This window comes from Herpailurus yagouaroundi, unplaced genomic scaffold (genome assembly GCF_014898765.1).
Source record: "Herpailurus yagouaroundi ecotype Mexico unplaced genomic scaffold, PumYag 188, whole genome shotgun sequence".
Taxonomy (NCBI): Eukaryota; Metazoa; Chordata; class Mammalia; order Carnivora; family Felidae; genus Herpailurus; species Herpailurus yagouaroundi.
Window position 1 is genome coordinate 30605797 of NW_024412419.1, and position 20491 is coordinate 30626287.

General features: G+C 37.3%; 1 protein-coding gene and 1 pseudogene across 1 annotated transcript in view; one reads left to right on the forward strand and one right to left on the reverse strand.

Annotated features, from left to right (window-relative positions):
• HEATR5B (HEAT repeat containing 5B) overlaps positions 1-20491 on the reverse strand; it is a 103763-nt gene that overhangs the window by 61282 nt on the left and 21990 nt on the right. Inside the window, exons 9-18 of the mRNA XM_040496515.1 lie at positions 18690-18845; positions 17951-18201; positions 15791-15902; positions 14452-14604; positions 13192-13291; positions 12770-12879; positions 10400-10563; positions 9668-9843; positions 6173-6278; positions 3354-3544 (exon numbers count right to left, since the gene is read on the reverse strand). Of these exons, the coding sequence (XP_040352449.1) occupies positions 3354-3544; positions 6173-6278; positions 9668-9843; positions 10400-10563; positions 12770-12879; positions 13192-13291; positions 14452-14604; positions 15791-15902; positions 17951-18201; positions 18690-18845 (1519 nt within the window). The remainder of the gene's footprint in view (positions 1-3353; positions 3545-6172; positions 6279-9667; positions 9844-10399; positions 10564-12769; positions 12880-13191; positions 13292-14451; positions 14605-15790; positions 15903-17950; positions 18202-18689; positions 18846-20491) is intronic.
• Positions 1090-1616, forward strand: LOC121044347 (peptidyl-prolyl cis-trans isomerase A-like; annotated as a pseudogene).

Sequence of the window (20491 nt, forward strand, 5' to 3'; positions counted from 1 at the left end):
AGAAAATGGAAAGACAATAGAAAAACTCAATGAAATCCAAACCTGATTTTTTAAAAAAGAATTATGAGAATAAGGAGAATAAGGAGAGAGAGAGAGAGAGAGAGAGAGAGAGAGAGAGAGGCAGAATGTATATTGCTTCTTTTGTAAAGTATTCTACAAATGTCAGTAGGCCAAGCTAGATGACAGCGTTGGTAAAATCTACATTTTTAATAATCGGAGTGTCTGTTCTATTAGTTACTGAGACAGGAATGCTGAGATCACCAAATATAATTTTAGACTTGTCTATTTTACTTTCACTTCTATTAGGTTTTGTTCCATGTATTTTAAAACTATATCATAAGATACATATACATTGAGAATTGCTATGTATTCTTGTGGGGAATTGGTCTTCTTATCATTATGAAAGCACTCATTTATTCTGGTAACAATTTTTGTTACAAAATCTACTTTTTCTGATAATAACAGAGCCACTCTAGCTTCCTTTGAGTTAGTGTTTTCCTGGCATATTATCCCCATCCTTTTACTTTTAACCTATTTCTTTCTTTAGAGTTAAAGGGGTTTCTTGTAGATAGCATTCAGTTAGATTTTGCTTTTTATTCAATATGACAAATTCTAACTTTTACTTGTAATGTTTAGACCATTTATATTTAATGTAATTATCAGCAGGTTGGGTTTAAGTCTCCCATATTGCTATTCATGCTCTGTCACATCAGTTTGTTTCTTTTTCCTTCTTTCCATCTTCTTTTGGATTTAGTATTTTTTATGATTCCATTTTATCTCCACTATTGGTTTATTAGTTATACATTTTTGTTTTTCAGTAGGATCTCTGGAGTTTACATTATACATTTCTAACTCATTATGATATACCTTCAAAGAATATTATATTCTTTCATGTATATTGTACACAGAGTATGCCACCATTTCCTCTTCCCATTCTTTGCACTGCTGTCATGTATTTTTACTTCTCTATTAAAATACTACCATACATTATCATTTTTGCATGAAAAGGTCAATTATCTTCCCAAGGCATTTAAAAAATGTGACTAAAAATAGCCTGCAAACTCTGTTGCCCAGGAGCTGCCTGTGCCACTCAGCCATGGTCAACTCCACCATGTTCTTCAGCATCTCCATAGATGGTAAGCCCCTGGGATGTGTCACCTTGGAGCTGTCTGCAGACAAAGTTTGAAAAACAGTAGGAAATTTTTATGCTCTGAGCACTGGGGAGAAAAGATTTGGTTATACAAGTTCTTGCTTTCATGGGATTATTCTGGGATTTATGTGTCAGGGCGGTGACTTGGCATACCATAATGGCACTGGTGGCAAGTCCATCAATGGGGAGAAATTTGATGATGAGTATTTTATCCTGAAGCATAGGGGTCCTGGAATCTTGTCCATGGCAAATGCTGGACCCAACACAACAGTTCACAGTTTTTTCATCCGCATTGCCAAGAGTAAGTGGTTGGATGGCAAGTATGTGGTCTCTGGCAAGTGAAAGAGGACATGAATATTGTGGAAGCCACAGAGCGCTTTGGGTCCGGGAATGGCAAGACCAGAAAGAAGATCAGCATTGCTGACTGTGGACAAATCTATTAAATTTGACTTGTGTTTTATCTTAACTACCAGACCATTCCTGCTGTAGCTCAAGAGAGCACTCCTTTGCCCTTGTCTGCTCTCGCTGTAATCTTTGTATCTCGCTGCAGTTCTGTGGGTTCCATAATTTCCTTATTCCCCTCCAAGTTTAGCTGGATTGCAGAGTTAAATTTATGATTATGAAATAAAAACTAAACAATAACCAAAAGTAAAATATAATAAAAAATAAATGAGAATAAAACAATAGGTCATTTTAAAACAGACATATAAAGAGTAAGTCTTTATATTTATCTACATACCTACCACTCTTGGCACTCTTCACTTCTGTATGTTACACTCAAATTTTCATCTACTATCATCTTTTTTTTTTCCCAAAAAGCTTCTTTTAACACTTCTTATGGTACACCGTGTAAGCAATGAATTTCACAACTTTTCACAGTCTGAAAGTCTTTATTAAAACTTCAGTTTTAAAAAAGTATTTTCACTGGCTATAAAGTTCTAGGTCACTCTACTGCCTTTTGCTTGCATAGTTTATAATCAGAAGCCTGCTGAAATTGTTATCTTTGTTCCTCTGCGTGATGTCTTCCCCCAACTGGCTGCTTTTATGACATTCTCTTTATCACTGGCTTTATGAAATTTGATTATGCTATGCTTTTCTTTTGTCTTTATTCCACCTCGGGTTTGTTGAGGTTATTGGATGTGTAAAACTCCTATTTTACCTATTATTAACAGAGCACAAATCATTAAACAGGTAAGACTGGTTGTATATTTTAAAAAATCTTTAATGGAAGTTGGATTTCAGAATCAATGACATCCTTGGAAAAGCAAAACTGATCTATTGTTAGAAAATGGTAAAAGTCATCCTACAGAAGATCAAGTGTCAGGGACTATTTTATCTTCTGCTTGCTCATATTATCCTTAGTGATTCAAACAACACACTGGGGCATTACCCTATAAGCAAATTGTTGCTCATGTCTGAAGACGGGGAAAAGCCATTCTCATATAACCAAGAATTCAGAAAATACTTTTTATTCAGAACTACTGCTTCACAACCATTGCTTCCCCCCCACCTCTCTCGTTAAAGATTATGGCCTAGTTTGGTATAATTAGTACTCAAAATATACAGTGGTTAATTTACATAACTCAAGTATCAGTTCTTGACTACACTTGATTTTCAACTTGTCTACTTTAAGTACTTGATTAACAACCAACCAAGAGTCACTAATAAGGGCATCATCTTAACCATACTTATTTGGAACTCTGAGATCACTCTTTTTAATTAATATGCAAAGAAATCCTTAAAACCTAACACCAACTTTTCCCGTTTCAGGGATAATTTAAAAGATGATAAACTTGCTGGCAGTTATAAAAAGAATGGCTTATTCCAAAAAATGAATAATTAACAAAAAGAGTAATGTAAGGAGCAGAGATAAGAGAAAGGGACTTCCAGAACACGTCTTCAGAGCAGAGTACATATAACTAAGAGAGGTCATATTAACAATCTGCTTGATTCCATTACATAATATTCAAAGGCTGAAGCCTGACCACCTTAAAAGTATCTATAATATGACAACTTTCCCAGGTTCTGGAGTTTAAACAATTACTGCATTGAAAATTAAAATCATTATAAAAAAACACACAATATTTTGTCATATGCTATACCATGTGGAAAGCATATCACCCAGTTAATATAATTATTGACTACTAAAAAGACATCTTTGTCTCTGTGAGAAACTTACTTGTCAGTAAAAAGACCCACTTACTTGTCAAAGCTATACTGGGCCATTCTAGCAATGAAGGTTGCTTCCCCAACCACCTGAGCCATTCTTCCAAGAGCTTCCCCTGCTGCACATCTTAAGATGGGGTTTGGGTTGTCAAGAGCACCCATAACCAGAGTCAGAGCAGATTTACGAACTTCCTCAGGTCCTAAAGTACTTTTGTTTTCAGCCAGGCCCTATGGTTATTAAAAACAAAAAAGGGGGTGGGGGAAGGGGGCAAATTCAAAATTCACAGTACATAAAAGAAAAGATGTGCTGCAATCTTTGTAAATATACATGTATTTCCACCCACCTTTTTTCAATCATCTTTTTTTTTAAGTTTTTATTTTAATCACCCAGTGCTCACCATGACAAGTGCACTCCTTAATCCCCATCACCTATTTCACCCATCCAGCCACCCACCTCCCCCCTCTGGTAACCAGTTTGCTCTCTATAGTTAAGAGTAGTTTCTCTCTCTCTCTCTTTTTCCCTTTGCTTGTTTTGTTTCTTAAATTCCACATATGAGTGAAATCATATGGTATTTGTCTTTCTCTGACTTATTTTACTTAGCATTATACTCTCTAGCTCCATCTATGTCACTGCAAATGACAAGATTTCATTATTTTTGATAGCTGAGTAACATTCCATTGTGTATATATACCACATCTTCTTTATCCATTCACCAGTTGATGGGCACCTGGGCTGCTTCCATATCTTGGCTATTGTAAATAATGCTGCTATGAAATAGGGGTATTATGTATCAACCATCTTTTCGTTTTAATTGAAGTACAGTTGACATACTGTACAAACCTAGTTTTAGGTGTACAACATCATGATTAGACAATTCTATGCATTAAGCTATGCTCATCATGATAAATGTAGTCACCATCAGTCAATGTACAATATTATTACAATATTAACTATATTTCCCATGCTGTATTCCTATGACCTATTTGTAACTGAAAGTTTGTACCTCTTAGTCCCCTTCACCTATGTTACCCATTCACCTACCTGCTCCCCTGCTTCAGCCATCTTCCATATGCATATATTATGCCTAGAATCAATACCCGTTAAACTAATCATTTTCCTAAACATGATTCACAACATGATATATAACAAGGTTATAGTCAATCAGCCCTAAGATGAACAATCCCTGGACGTGTCTTTATCCAAAGACTGATGCTTTTTATATAAAAGTATTGCTTTTATGTATAAAGGATGTTATACTATTAAGTCAACTGGTATTCAACTAATTGACATTTACCATTAGAACTTTAGGTAAGGACAAAGGCTGATAAGTATGAAAATTTGACATGTTTCTATAAAAATTCCAGAGAAGATAATTATGTCATCAAGAGTACATTCAATATATATATGAAAAGATAAAATAAGGTAAAAATAATCAGTAACTGAATATCGATACACTTTGTTCATCATATTAAATGTTAGTATCTCTGTTCTAGGTACACCTAGAACATGGAACTTAGCTTACATGAGACCAAAAATCCAACTCATGGTGCCTGGAGAAAATGTTAGCCATAGCAGGGGCATTAGCAAGCAAATCTATGAAGAAAAGTATACTGTAGAGCAATATTACAGTTGGTTCACTCACCTTCCAACCACTAAGGAAGACTGACTACCCAATTCTTTTTTAAAAACTCAGATGTTCGTATTAGCTGATGGTCTCTAAATAGGGCATATACTAATAGTTATATAAATGATACAAACTTCTATTTCTGTATTCAATGCCTATGTCCCTTTTCCCTGATGTTTACAAATTACAATTTAATTCACGCCCATTTAAACACTTGTATTTGCTGCCATTTTAACGGTAAACCTTATAACAAGCTTAGTGCTGAATAATATAAAAAAGTTTTCAAATATGTCACGAGAGGCTGTAGGCTGCATAGAACAGTGCATGAACTCTGAGAGCTAGGCAAAATATTGGTTATTTCACTTCAAACATACAGAAACCGAGGTTCAAAAGGTTAAGGAACTGCTTAAGACATAAACCTATGAGATCTAAACCACAACACAGTCTCTAAATGTAGCCTTTTTTCAGCTGTACAACATAATCTCTCCTGATTTATGGTCTAAACCACAAATGGAACTCAAACTTTATCTAGTTAACCTCAAGTAGAATACAAGATTTTATTAGTCAGACATCTTTGAAAATTCCAAGAGAACTTACTAGAACTTATAAAATCTGAAAGATCAGATCAAAAAATGAACTTTAACATTATTAAACTATAAAACACTTATTTAATTGCAATGAGTCTAATAAATAGTTTCTAATAATTTAGTTAAACTAATGTAAAAACACAGTTTTCAAGTGATATACATATAATCGTCATAATGGTCTAGATATACCTGCCTTATTAAAATTTAATAAGATTTAATTAAAATCTTAGTTCAGAATACTTATGTTTTTTTTCATTTTTTTTTTAATTTTTTTTTTCCACGTTTTTATTTATTTTTGGGACAGAGAGAGACAGAGCATGAACGGGGGAGGGGCAGAGAGAGAGGGAGACACAGAATCGGAAACAGGCTCCAGGCTCTGAGCTATCAGCCCAGAGCCCGACGCGGGGCTCAAACTCACGGACCGCGAGATCGTGACCTGGCTGAAGTCGGACGCTTAACCGACTGCGCCACCCAGGCGCCCCAGAAAGAGAATGACTCTTAAGCAGCCTCCACATGCAGTGTAGAGCCCGTCTTGGAGCTATTCCCACAATGGTGGGATCATGACCTGAGCCAAAATTAAGAGATGCTCAGCCAAATGAGCCACCCAGGTGCCCCCAGAAAACTTATGTTTTAAAAGTAAATACCTTTAGTGCACTAAGAACAGCAGTAAAAATATTAAGCTGCACAGCCTGCTGACGGACGCCTTTGGCTTGTTTAACGCATTCAGCAAAGTGGTCCAACATTTGTAATCTATGATAATAGAATAAAGATCACATTAGCAATACTTTTTATTCAAATATGGCTCAAAAAAGATACATAAAAAGAGTATAAGCTAATTGGTAACAAATAATGCCCCATGCTGTCTCATTTTTATTTCATTCCTGCAGCTGGTTCAAACCCGAGCTCCTCCTGAATTGATATAGGGGCATGCGGTTTTTAAGTGGAACAAGGCAAGAGACTAAATATTAAGTTTCAATTAACAAAATAAGGTCATAATTTCAGTGTTAACATTAATGCCAGAATCTAATAAAGTGCCTGGTATACAGTAGGTGCTCAAGGTTTCTTGAACAGAATTAGCAATCATTAATTATGCATCTGTGTAGAAGATTCAGTTGGAAATTTTTAAATGAGGCATAATTTTTTTCTTCTTTTCAAAATACACTCACATGGAAGAAAATTGTACCTCATGTCCTATTCTCAGAAGCTAACTGGGAGGTTTTTATTTTTTTTATTTTTATTTAAAAAAAAATTTTTTTTTAATGTTTATTTATTTTAGAGACAGAGAGACAGAGCAAAGCAGGGTCAGGGCAGAGCGAGAGGGAGACAGAATCTGAAACAGGCTCCAGGCTCTGAGCTGTCAGCGCAGAGCCCGACACGGGGCTTGAACTCACGAACCGTGAGATCATGACCTGAGTTGAAGCCGGACGCTCCACCGACTGAGCCACCCAGACGCCCCAACTGGGAGGTTTTTAAAGGGATTTAGCTTTGGTCATTTTTTTCTTTTAATGTAAAAAATCAGAAGTGAATTTTTTTTTTATTTCAAATTTTTTAAATGAGACAGTCAGCAAAAAAAAAAAAAAAAAAAAAAAATCACAGCCATTTGAGACTATTCCGATAAGAGAATGAGATCATTTCAGATTCTTCTAAAAATAAATCAGATGGACAAAGGAATCTGGGATGTTGGATTCAGTACCAAAATAACTATGATCTAAAGTAGGAAATCAGGATCTCCCTAAGGTCACTATAAGGATTTAAGCTTAATTTACAATAGGCCATAGGTCTCAGGTCAAAGTATTCTTCAAATATCACATAGGAAGAAATCATCTAATCTTTCAGTAAAACTCCACTGAGAGTTACTGGGGGCTAAAATTGACTACTTAATACTTGCTCTGACATAGACCCACATCTTCTAAGGATGAGGAAACTGGGCATTGCTTTCAAGCATACACATAAGAAGGCACACAGGGTCTCCAACACTACCAGAAGCATGATTTACCTATGACTGATCTCAAATACATAACCTTTTTAAAAACCTTACTTTAAAAAATGTTTTTTCTTTTTTATAAAATATTTGTTTCATTTAATTTGAAGATTAGTAACAAAAAATTATATCCAGAAATAACTACTCTTACCCTCAGATACATTTCCTTTCAGGTCTTTTTTTTTATCATTATTTTTAATGTTTATTTATTTTTGGGGGGGAGGGGCAGAGGGAGAAGGAGGCAGAGGATCTGAAGTGGGCTCTTTGCTGACAGCAGAGAGCACAATGCAGGGCTCGAACTCACAAACTGTGAGATCACAACCTGAGCCAAAGTTGGACTCCTACCCGACTGAGCCACCCAGGCTCCTCTCAGGTCTTTTCTTTAAAATACAGGACAGGGATCACTTCTTGCCTTTTATTTTACTTTTATCATTTAACATTGTATAAGGAGCATATCAAAACATTGTCCATGTAAAAAAAAATTCTAACCTATTGACCTTCCATAATTGATTGACTCATTCCTCTATCACTGGATATTTAAGTTATTAATTGTTAATTTATTTAATTGTTCTACAAAAGTGAGTTAATATAGTCAAAATAATCCTGGACTCTACTTACAGCTCTCATAACTAGCTGTGTAACTTTGGGCAAACCACAAACTCTTAGACCTGGATTTCCTGATTTAAAACAAGGATATTAAAGTAGATGCTTTATGAGATTCTTTCCCCTTTCATATTCTTCATTTATATGACAACCAAATGTTCTTAAAGATACCTGGGTAAAGTGAAATTTTACACGGAAATTTTTCTCCTCAAATTAAAAAAGCAATTAACCAAGTAACCTATGCATTTTTTAAAGATAATATTTACATTATTTTTTATACTTATGTTATCTTTATACACAAACCTAACAATGTTTCAAAAGCATTATTTATTTTTTATTAAAAAAAATTTTTTTTTTAACGTTTATTTATTTTTGAAACAGAGAGAGACAGAGCATGAATGGGGGAGGGTCAGAGAGAGAGGGAGACACAGAATCTGAAGCAGGCTCCAGGCTCTGAGCCATCAGCACAGAGCCTGACGCGGGGCTTGAACTCACGAACCGCGAGATCATGACCTGAGCCAAAGTCGGACGCTTAACTGACAGAGCCACCCAGGCGCCCCTCAAAAGCATTGTTTAAAAAGATTTTTTATTTTTAAGTAATCTCTATATCCAACGTGGAGCTTGAACTCACAAGCCCGAGATCAAGAGTCACATGCTCCACCGAATGAACCAGTCAGGCACCCCTAAAAGCATATTTTGTTAAACAAGTTACCTATGAGTGTCTTACACTAATTCATTTTCACTCTTCCTCTTGAGAAAACCACCATAAATAGATAAAATGCCTACAAAAATTAGGGATAGTGTCTGTGGACACAGAATACAGCAAACCAAAATGCTCCTATTAGAAAAACAACCTGTTACTCTAGTTTCCTAAGTCCCAGACTAAACCATATGACAGACAAACACTATTAGAGAATGGACCTCACATTCATTAACTTCTTCAGTAATAAAAAAAAGAGTTAGCAAAGTGATGTCTCTAATTAAAGATATGGAAAACCCACTTAAAAACTCGCAAACGAATTATTGAAATGAAAATCTTCCTGTTTTAAGACAGTCCACAAGACAATGGATGTCAGAGGTCAGTTCACAGAGCCAGATCTTAAAAAGTTTCAATTATGTGGAATTTTCAAGCAATTTTTTTCATCATGTATGTATCACTTACATTATTAAATTTATAAGCCTATTATTTAAGTAGTAGTTTACCTTATTGCAGGTAACTGAGATGGGAAAATCTATTGTTTAAATATAATTTACATATATGTTTTTCCTGACAGCTTTATTATGTTAAATACTTAAAAAGTGTTTTTATTTTTTATTTTATTTTTTTATTTTTATTTTTAAAAAGTTTTCATTTAAATTGCAGCTAGTTACCATAGTGTAATCGCTAGTTTCAGGTGTGCAATATAGTTATTCAACACTTCCATACAATACCCAGGGCTCCTCACAATAAAAGCCCTCCTTAATCTCCATCACCTATTTAAACCATCCCCCCACCCACCTCCTCTCTGGTATAGTTTATATTAAACTAAAATTATTTGATTGATTTTATACTAACCGGTGTTTGTAAGAAACATGAGGAAACACTACACCAAAAAGAGCCACGGAAGCATCAATGACTGAAACCCCAAGCGGGAGAGGACCAGGCACAGCTTCTCCAGCAGGGATTCGTAAGTAAATGGAGGATGGGTCGTGCTCCAGAGCCCCACTTCCAGATGCACTGTTTGGCTGGAGCTACAAAAAGAAGGACATAAAAATCATTCAAAATCTACTTTAAGAAACTCACGAAGTATCAGTTAGGCATGAAAAACAGAATGAGAGGAAGGAAAAAAGGTAACAACAGCACAAAAAAAACAAGAATGATTGAATTTGAAAAAAAAGAAAAAAACAAAAATGATTGAATCTGAAAAGTGTTAAATAGATAAAAATATTATTTGGCCACTAAAAAAAGCCATCAGTAACACCTTGTATAATTTTAAGAAAATACTTATTCATTTTAACATTTGTATATTGACCACCTTACAATGTGTAAGCAAAACAATATCAGGAATAACTTCAACTCACGAAAACTCACTAAAAGAGGCATTAGTAAGTCTTTTTTTAAAAGAACATAAGAAATTCACCATTTTTCACTATTTTTTTCTACCACCAGGAAGCGATCTTTAAATGTCTAAGGAAGCTAAAATAAAATTAAACTTTAGTCTGAAATATTTCCTTTTCAAATAACAATCTGTAACAGCCCCATTGCTTTTGATGACGTAGTATTTCAATTCCCTGTGTAGTTTGCTACCTGGTCTTCAATTGATTTATGATCAGTTTCTTGAAGCCAGGAACCAAGAAGAACACTGTCATCATAATGGCAGAGAGATCTGAGGAGGGAAGTGGTTGTGTTGGCTGAATTGTCAGTCAAAGTGAATTCTGCTACCAGTTCTCTAAGAAGTGCGTTGAAAGATCCTAAAAAAACAGAACTTCAGATCAGATATGAAAGAATAGTTTTTATGAAAACTGCAATCATTGCCCACAAAAAGAAGCACCATGTTCAACAGGGATAAAATAATTAAGTCCCATCGCTCCTCAGCCTCTTGGCTAAGATCAAGTGAAATAATTAAGTCCCCCCTGTTCTCTTTTTTAAAAAATCTGTATCAAATACTTTAATGCTGTTTTAAAATACAATAATGGTACTTTCTTTTTTATTATTGTATTATGCGTTTTAGCCCAAGTTATTTAAAGGAACAAAAAACTTAGAGAAAATATTTACAATAACTATTACATTTACTATTTAAATTTAAAACATTTAAATTTAATAAATATATTAAATATTTTCATGCTTTAAATATTTATTTAAATATACTAAATATGACACAATTATTATTTATTATTAATTACCCAGTGATGTGCAGACAATGAAGCCGAGCACATCAGAATTCTTGGACATGGCTGAAGTGAAGACAAATCAATGGCTTATTTTATTTATTTATTTTATTTTATTTTATTTTATTTATTTTATTTTATTTTTTTCAACATTTATTTATTTTTGGGACAGAGAGAGACAGAGCATGAACGGGGGAGGGGCAGAGAGAGAGGGAGACACAGAATCGGAAACAGGCTCCAGGCTCTGAGCTGTCAGCCCAGAGCCCGACGCGGGGCTTGAACTCACGGACCGCGTGATCGTGACCTGGCTGAAGTCGGACGCTTAACCGACTGCGCCACCCAGGCGCCCCACAATGGCTTATTTTAATATTAACATTTTACATAATATTTGATATCTATAGAGTACATTATTATTCTCTTTTAAGATTCCTAAATTATTGGCTATATTATAATATATATGAAGCAGTTTCAGATAGTGATTAAAAGCAGAGACTTTGTTGTTGTTGTTGTTGTTGTTTTTTAGTGTTTATTTATTCTTGAGAGAGAGAGACAGAGCGTGAGCGGGGAAGGAGCAGAGAGAGAAGGAGACACAGAATCCGAAGCGGGCTCCGGGCTCCGAGCTGTCAGCACAGAGCCCGACGCGGGGCTCGAACGCACGAACCGTGAGATCATGACCTGAGCCGAAGTCGGACGCTTAACCAACTGAGCCACCCAGGCGCCTCTGTTGTTTTTTTTTAATATGAAATTTATTGTCAAATTGGTTTCCATACAACACCCAGTGCTCATCCCAACAGGTGCCCTCCTCAATGCCCATCACCCACTTTCCCCTCTCTCCCACCCCCCCTCAACCTTCAGTTTATTCTCAGTTTTCAAGAGTCTCTTATGGTTTGGCTCCCTCCTCTCTAACTTTTTTTTCCCCCTTCCCCTCCCCCGTGGTCTTCTGTTAAGTTTCTCAGGATCCACATAAGAGTGAAAACGTATGGTATCTGTTCTTTCTCTGTATGACTTATTTCACTTAGCATAACACTTTCCACTTCCATTCATGTTGCTACAAAGGCCATATTTCATCCTTTCTCATTGCCAAGTAGTATTCCGTTGTATATATAAACTACAATTTCTTTATCCATTCGTCAGTTGATGGACATTTAGGCTCTTTCCACTATTTGGCTATTGTTGAGAGTGCTGCTATAAACATTGGGGTACAAGTGCCCCTGTGCATCAGTACTCCTGTATCCCTTGGGGAAATTCCTAGCAGTGCTATTGCTGGGTCATAGGGTAGGTCTATTTTTAATTTTTTGAGGAACCTCCACACTGTTTTCCAGAGTGGCTACACCAGTTTGCATTCCCAACAGTGCAAGAGGGTTCCTGTTTCTCCACATCCTCTCCAGCATCTGTAGTCTCCTGATTTGTTCATTTTAGCCACTCAAAGCAGAGACTCTGAAGTTGAACCAGTTGGGTCTGAATCCAAGCTCTGCCACTTACTAGATCTCAGACTTAGGTAAGTTACATCACCTCTCTGTACCGGAGGTTCTTCATCTATAAAATATAGGTGAATTACCTCATAAAGTTGTGGTTAGAGTCCAAGGAGATAATACACGTAAAGGGATTAGAACAAACCTGGAACACAGTAAGTGCTCAACGAGAGTTAGCTACTTTACATGAAGAAAAGTAAAATGGTTGTCTTCCTTTGTACGGTCAGGGGACAGCCTTGGTCAGAACTCTGTAATGTTGTGAAGAACTAGAAAGATACACTGAAGAATTTTTATTAGATAATGCAAATTTCATTTACCTTCATAAGTCTTTGGAGGTAACAAAGCCAAGATATCATAAAGTCTTAAACGGACCATTGCTGCACTAGCTTTCAGATGAGCTCCATGGGCTTTAATTACAGACGGAATGCTAAAATATCAAAAGTACAGTTGGTGTCAGCTTACTAGAATAAGTGTTATAGACATTTTTAGCAATGTATCGATGTACTGTCAAAATACATTGGCAAGTATAACATTTTCATCTTAGTTTATACTGTGACCTTTATTGGAACAGTATAAAATACAATTTTATTTCAATTCATTCCATGACTATAGTTTTTAAGTTCATTTTAAAAAAGTAAAGTTTTACATGTTTCCTGTATGACATTAGAGAGGAGTGCAAAACATGATTATTTATAAGTATGTAAAACTGAACATTAACTTGTTATAATCGCTTACTTACTGTGACATCATGGTCATGGCACATTCAATTGGGGTCATCAATTTTCTAATCACATCTTCAGTCAGGAGCTCAGGGCAATGTGCGACAAAACTCCTCATTGCTAGATAAAATTTTTAATTCTTAATTATTATGAAATATAAGGTTCTGAAATCAGGTCAAATCAAACAAAGAACTAACTGCAACTACAGAGAAACATCATTAGAAAAGGCTAGAAGAAAGGTGGAGGGAGGGAAGATATGTTAGGGAGATTTCTGTGAGTGGGAATTCAAAGGTCTGTTAACATCACTGAATTCAGATAACCTCAAAGAAAGCAAGACAGAACCAAGGGTGGACAAAGTGGCTCAGTGATATTCCTTCTCACTGGGAAGAACTAAGACAAAAAGAGCTCTCAGATGTTTGGGAACAAAACTGACACCTTGCCCTGCCACCTTTATGATTTAAGCATATATCTGTTTCCCACGGTTTGGAAAAAGAAGCACTTTCCAACCAAAAAAGAACAGAGTCACCCAGTGTAATTCTAGTTCCCAGTTGAAACAAAACTGGAGCCTTTCCTGTAAGTTGCTGACTTCTAAACAAAAACAATTTTATTCATAATTTTTGTAATGTGGATGTCTAAAAAAATGCATCTCAACATTTGTAGATTTGATAATGCTGGAGGGAACAGCTATTTGTCCATCATGAAAAGATTCACTGTCAACTCAGTGACCTGGGAGATCCTGGGTGTCTTCTTCCTTTAAATACCTACTGGGTTTTCTATGTGGTGACAGTGCCTCTTTGACAGGTAGAAGACTGCAATAACTGGACTCAAGAGGCCTGGGTTCTAAGTCTTGTCTGATGACCACTAATGCTAACCACCTCTTTCAAGTTACTGCTTCATTTCCATCTCAAAATTAGGTTATTTATGGGATGCCTGGGTGGCTCGGTCAGTTAAGTGTCAGACTCTTGGTTTTGGCTCAGGTCATAATCTCATGGTTTGTGAGTTTGAGCTCAGTGCTGACAGGCAGAGCCTTCTTAGGATTCTCTCTCTCCCTCTCTGTCTGTCCCTCCCCTACTCATGCACGCATGCACGTGGGCTCTCTTTCTCTCTCCCCACCCCCCAAAATAAATAAATTAGTTTACAAAGTTTCTTTCTAAATCTACAAGTCTATGAGTTCATCATTACACATTAACATAAAAATCTGAAGTAGTGATTCTCCTTAACCTCACAAATATTTTCGTAATAAAATTATATTCTGGGAGCACACCCCTTTCAGTTCTTACCACATAAAGCTCCGGCACGACCTTCCAATGTTACCTGCCAGGTAAAAGAATCGCCTCGGGCCTTCTCAGCCTCCAATTCCTTTAGAGAACGAGGGAAAACATTTCGCCACAATAACAACATCTTGGGCAGATGGTATCGAACTACGGATGGTCCTAATGGAGAAAAGGAGAATACGAAACCATACATACATAAAACAAACATTACAAACAAAAGTCAAAGAGCCCCACACAAGCTTTAATAATATCATTTCACTCTACCTTCATCTGTGACAGTAAAAGTTTCAAAATGTTTCTTTTATTTTCCAGTGTGATTGAGAAATAAGTGGCATACATCACTGTATCAGGTGAAGGTTTGGGTTACAAATATTGTGAAATGAGCACCACAACAGGTCTGGCCAACATTCATCATCTCATATAGATACAATAAAATGAAAGAGAGAAAGAGAGAAAGAGAGAAAGAGAGAAAGAGAGAAAGAGAGAGAGAAAGAGAAAGAGAAAGAAGAGAAAAGAAAATAAAAGAAAAAAGAAAAGAAAAGAAAAGAAAAGAAAAGAAAAGAAAAGAAAAGAAAAGAAAAGAAAAAGAAATTAAAAAAATGTTCTCCCTGTGATGGGAAGCCTCAGGATTTACTACTCTCTTGACAGCTTTCCTGTCTGTCACACAGCAGTATATCTGCATGCCGGACATCGCATCTCCGGTATTTACTCATCTCAGAACTGCAAGTCTCTACTTTTTGATCACCTTCCCCCACTTCCTCCCTAACTCAAAGTGCTTCTTATTCAGTAAATAAAACACGTATCTACTACTAAAGTTGGAAGTTGGAGATGTGAACTAAAAAGAAGACACACGCCATCACCATGAGAACAGTTCTGTTCTATGTACAGTTCTAGACTTTGCCTGCATGTCAGGTTTGTCATAGCACTTGGGAAAGTGAAGGGGAGAAGGGTAACTCCAGAAAAGCCGCACCAACAATACCACTGGAATGTGACTTTATCACCCCACTAAAATCATGTCACTCACATCACTTTGGGGATGGAATGGGCCCCACACTCTTATCTCATTTGGTTAACACTAAGCCAGTTAGTTAGACCAGGGCTATTCTGGTGACACTTTGTTATTTTTTAAGGTGAAACTTTGTTAACCATTTTCTCCTTAAATGTACTTAAGCAGAAGTTACCAGAAATAGAAATCTACTCCCAAATGAGAGGAAAAACACCTTCACCATTTTACCATGTCATTCAAAGTCTAGAATGTGAAGTTTAATACTTTTAAATTACATTTTATTTATAATCTACTGACACTTACAGAGTAAGACGACATCCTACTCAGATATAACTATACCTAAAGTCATAAGTGCTCCAAGTAAAAGCCATCCAGCTTGGGTGCGCTGTAAAGACAGCCTGCTATTTTGAGCAGCGGTTCGTAAGAGATCTTCAGCGATACTAACTACCATCTGCAAGAGAAGTTCAGAATTGGATTTTAACTGAAACAAGTTAAAGAAACCAAGTAAGAAAATACATAGCTAGTGCGCCTTATTAAAAAAGGAAGTTGTTCTTTTTTGTTGTTCCTGTTAACATGTTTTAAAAGATCCAACATCAAGACCTACTTCATCTCGATCACACTGTCTGTGAGGAGACCCTAAACAGCACAGTGGTTGAGAGAGAGCTCTAGAGCCAGACTGCCTGGGTTCACAGCCCAGCTTTGTCATTTCCTGGCTTTCTGATCTGGGACACCTTCACCTCCCTGCCTCAGTTCCCTCACCAGGGAAATAGGAGTAATAGGAATGCCAACCTCACTCCAGCAAGGATTAAATAAGTTAATACAGCAAAGCACTCAGAACAGTTGCTGGTCCATGAAACCACTTAATAAATGCTATTACTGGTAGCACCATTATCCTATATTAAATGATTTGTTGAACTCCTAATATGTTTCTGCCATTAAAATAATCTTACAGCACTTAAAGTCTTCGAGAAGTCACAGGGAAATGGGAAGTAACAAGCAGCACATGAATGACAAAAGAGTAAGCAGATGTAGTAGTGGTCCACAAGGGCAAAGGTTATCGCAGACAGAGTAGCTGTGAAGAAATTTCATAAAAGAGATGGAACTTGAATTGGGCCTCTAAACAGACAGATACGTTTGGTTCATGTGACCAAGAAGGGGGATGAGATGCTATTGTGTGAACACAGGCATGAAGGCTGCAAAAGGCATGGAAAGAGAGCAAGACGAATAGTCTAAGTAGAGCAGTGGGAACGCAGAATGAATGGGTAGAATGACAGCAAATTGTGGAGGTGCTGGTTTACCAGACCGAGGGGATTCTAGTTACTCTCTGAGCACCGGGTAGTCCCCAAGGGTCTTGGAGCTAATGTGAAAAATGCAAGTGGTGTGGGGAGATGGGAGAAAGACTGCAGGCAGGATAATTAGAGAGGAGGCAGTTGAAGGACAAAGGGAGATGGAAGCCAATATTCGAGTGGTAGCTATGGAGCTCCTAAGAGTGAATGGATCTGGGCCTAATGTCCCAGAAAGAGTAAGAAGTTAAAAACCTAGCCCCAATCTACATATGTAAAGTTGCGGACAGTATTTACATAAATGTTTAATATTCTTTTTTTTTTTTTTAATTTTTTTTTCAACGTTTTTATTTATTTTTGGGACAGAGAGAGAGACAGAGCATGAACGGGGGAGGGGCAGAGAGAGAGGGAGACACAGAATCGGAAACAGGCTCCAGGCTCCGAGCCATCAGCCCAGAGCCCGACGCGGGGCTCGAACTCACGGACCGCGAGATCGTGCCCTGGCTGAAGTCGGACGCTTAACCGACTGCGCCACCCAGGCGCCCCTTTTTCTTTTTCTTTCTACTATACCTACTAACACTATTATGGTTTTTTTCTCAAGAATATTATGGGGCGCCTGGGTGGCGCAGTCGGTTAAGCGTCCGACTTCAGCCAGGGCACGATCTCGCGGTCCGTGAGTTCGAGCCCCGCGTCGGGCTCTGGGCTGATGGCTCGGAGCCTGGAGCCTCTTTCCGATTCTGTGTCTCCCTCTCTCTCTGCCCCTCCCCCGTTCATGCTCTGTCTCTCTCTGTCCCAAAAATAAATAAAAACGTTGAAAAAAAAAATTTAGAAAAAGAAAAAAACTGACTCATAATAACCACTGATTATTATTACCAAAATGCTAAATGCAATAGCATATTCTCCTGATATCTTTGAATAGAGCAATGTGAATTTTTATCTCTAAAAGCTGAAAGAATAGCTCTGATTTCTACATAATAACCGTTAAGGGTTTGGTTTTTTTTTTTTTCTCTAAAATAAAATGATACTACCCCTAGACAACAGAATTAAAGAATTAAATATCAAATTTGAATTAGGGTCTGTCAACTCCATATTAGCATAACACTATATTTTATACTATTATATTAAAATTGATTGATCACCCAGCTCAGCATTAAACACAGGAGGTGTTCCAATAGAGACTAAAGCCCACGTGACAGCACTCATAATTCCGTCGTACCTTTCCCTTGGCATGAGGAATGCCCAATGGACACTGATGAACTCCACCTAACAGAGCAGCCATTGCAAAGCTGTATCCACTAACGGCTTCTGGTGACGTTTTCAAGTTGTTGAGCCGTTCGGCACACCTGTCTAGAAAGGGTGTCAACTGGAAAGGTAATGCCACAGCCACACAGCGCAAACACCATGCGGCAGCAAGCCGAGCAGCCATACTCGGATGAAGAAGCACGGAAGTCACAGTCTCCAAAAGTCCTAAAAAGAAATACTCAAAAAATTACTCTTTAACGAAGTCCAACGATTCCATGAACTAGAAGACTACGTGTAACACAATGATTAAAATCATAATCATTATGGTTTTAGTCACATACATTCAGAACTTTGCCACAAAACACATAACATCATCTCAGAAACGGCAGAGAACTTCAAAGAAACATTTTCTACAAAAGAGAGTATAATTACATCTAATAAAATACAAATGATGTAAAAATTAAATGAATATTTAACAAACGTTAGCCAATTATTACAAACTACCATGACGTCTTTGTCTCCCCAAACTTTCACTATTTATTCAACATTTACAATTACAGTGAATCTTAACTTAAAACCGAACTGATCTAAATGATCTAAAAACTGCTAATTATGATGACAAGCAACTAATCAGGAGTTAAGTATCAGTCACACTTCTGACTTTCTTTTTTAAATAGTGAAAAGAATCCCAGCAAGTAAATGAATTCTCATACCTATAGATGCTTCCTGAATAAGAGGAGAGGCGGTAGCATTCAGGCTCTGCACCAGGCTCCCGAGCTCCTGGAGGGCACAGACCATCACATGCTGGCTTGCTGCGATGTCTGCCGCTCCAGATTTGTTTTCACCGCTAGTATCATTCACGACTGCTTCTGGAAACACACAATCATGTGTTTGATGTGGGTGAGTTAAATTGTGACATAATGTTTTTGATTTACACAACTGATATTTATTTTAACTTTATTTATTTATTTTGAGAGAGACAGAGATAGGGCGAGTGGGGAAGGGGCAGAGAGAGAGGGAGAGAGTGAGAATCCCAAGCGGGTTCTGCACTGCCAGCACAGAGCCCAGGCGGGGCTTGAACCCATGAAGTTCTGAGATCGTGACCTGAGCCGAAACCAAGAGTCGGATGCTTAACCAACTGAGCCACCCAGGAGCCCCCTACAATTGGTATTTTTATATCAACATTTATACCAGTTGATGTCTGCGTGTTAAAAACTCTGTATGTAATTATTTCTTAGCAGAACACTTGTGTAATTAAACGATGAAGTGACTTAAAAACACTGATTAATGACATCATGACAGTACTTCAATACATACTGGGATATCTTGTCTGCTTTCAGGAATACACCTAGCTCTAGTCAGCAGTAGCAAATCACATTGTACAAAGCACTGGCTCTGGAGAAAGGAAACCTGGGTTCCTGTCCCATCTCCACCAGTCACGTCAGCTATGTGACTCTGGGCAAGATACTCCGCTGACCCGAGTCTTAAATTCCTCATCTGCTGAGAGGGTTAAGGGCCTATCTCAACGGGTACTGTGGTGATTAAAGAAGACAGCACAATGCTGCCCGCAATACATGTTCAGCAAATGTCAGCAGCCATTACTGTCACTTTATTATTATTGCTATCTCAAGTGCTGCAACAGTGTCAAATTTCTGACTAGAAAGGAAGTAGATCTATAAGGAAACTGGCTTTAGAATTTCTTACTGAGATGTTCCTCAAAGCTCCTTTAGCTTTGCTGCCCCCTTCCCTGACCCTTCATTAGAATTAAAATGTATTTAACATAAAGACAACTGAAGATTCCTTGTCAAATTAATTGAGAATATATTCTGGCCCATAAGTCCCAGACATATAGCATTACATTCAGTTCTGCTTTTAAGATTGTTTAAATATTTATTTATTTATTTATTTATTTATTTATTATTTACTTATTTTTAAACTAAAACTGTATATAAAACATTTAATTTATGGGTATTTGGGGTATTTGATGTATCACCAGTGTCTTACAACTGAGCCATTAATCTTGTCGCTTCATCAACATTAACTGGCTCGTTTTCATGACACTGCTGAGGAATCGACTATTTCTGCAGAGGTTCAAGGGAAAGTCCTTTGGAGAAACATGCAAGTTCCTTTTGTATATCTACAAAAGCTTTATTCACTCTGTTAACTTTTCCATCATTCACAATGTTTATCTTCTTAAGATTAGTGGTAACTGGGGGCGCCTGGGTGGCGCAGTCGGTTAAGCGTCCGACTTCAGCCAGGTCACGATCTCGCGGTCCGGGAGTTCGAGCCCCGCGTCGGGCTCTGGGCTGACGGCTCAGAGCCTGGAGCCTGTTTCCGATTCTGTGTCTCCCTCTCTCTCTGCCCCTCCCCCGTTCATGCTCTGTCTCTCCCTCTGTCCCAAAAATAAATAAACGTTGAAAAAAAAAATTAAAAAAAAAAAAAAAAGATTAGTGGTAACTGGTTTTGCTTTGTTTTTAGTCTTAAAATTTTTTGGCTCGCTATATGAAATCCATTC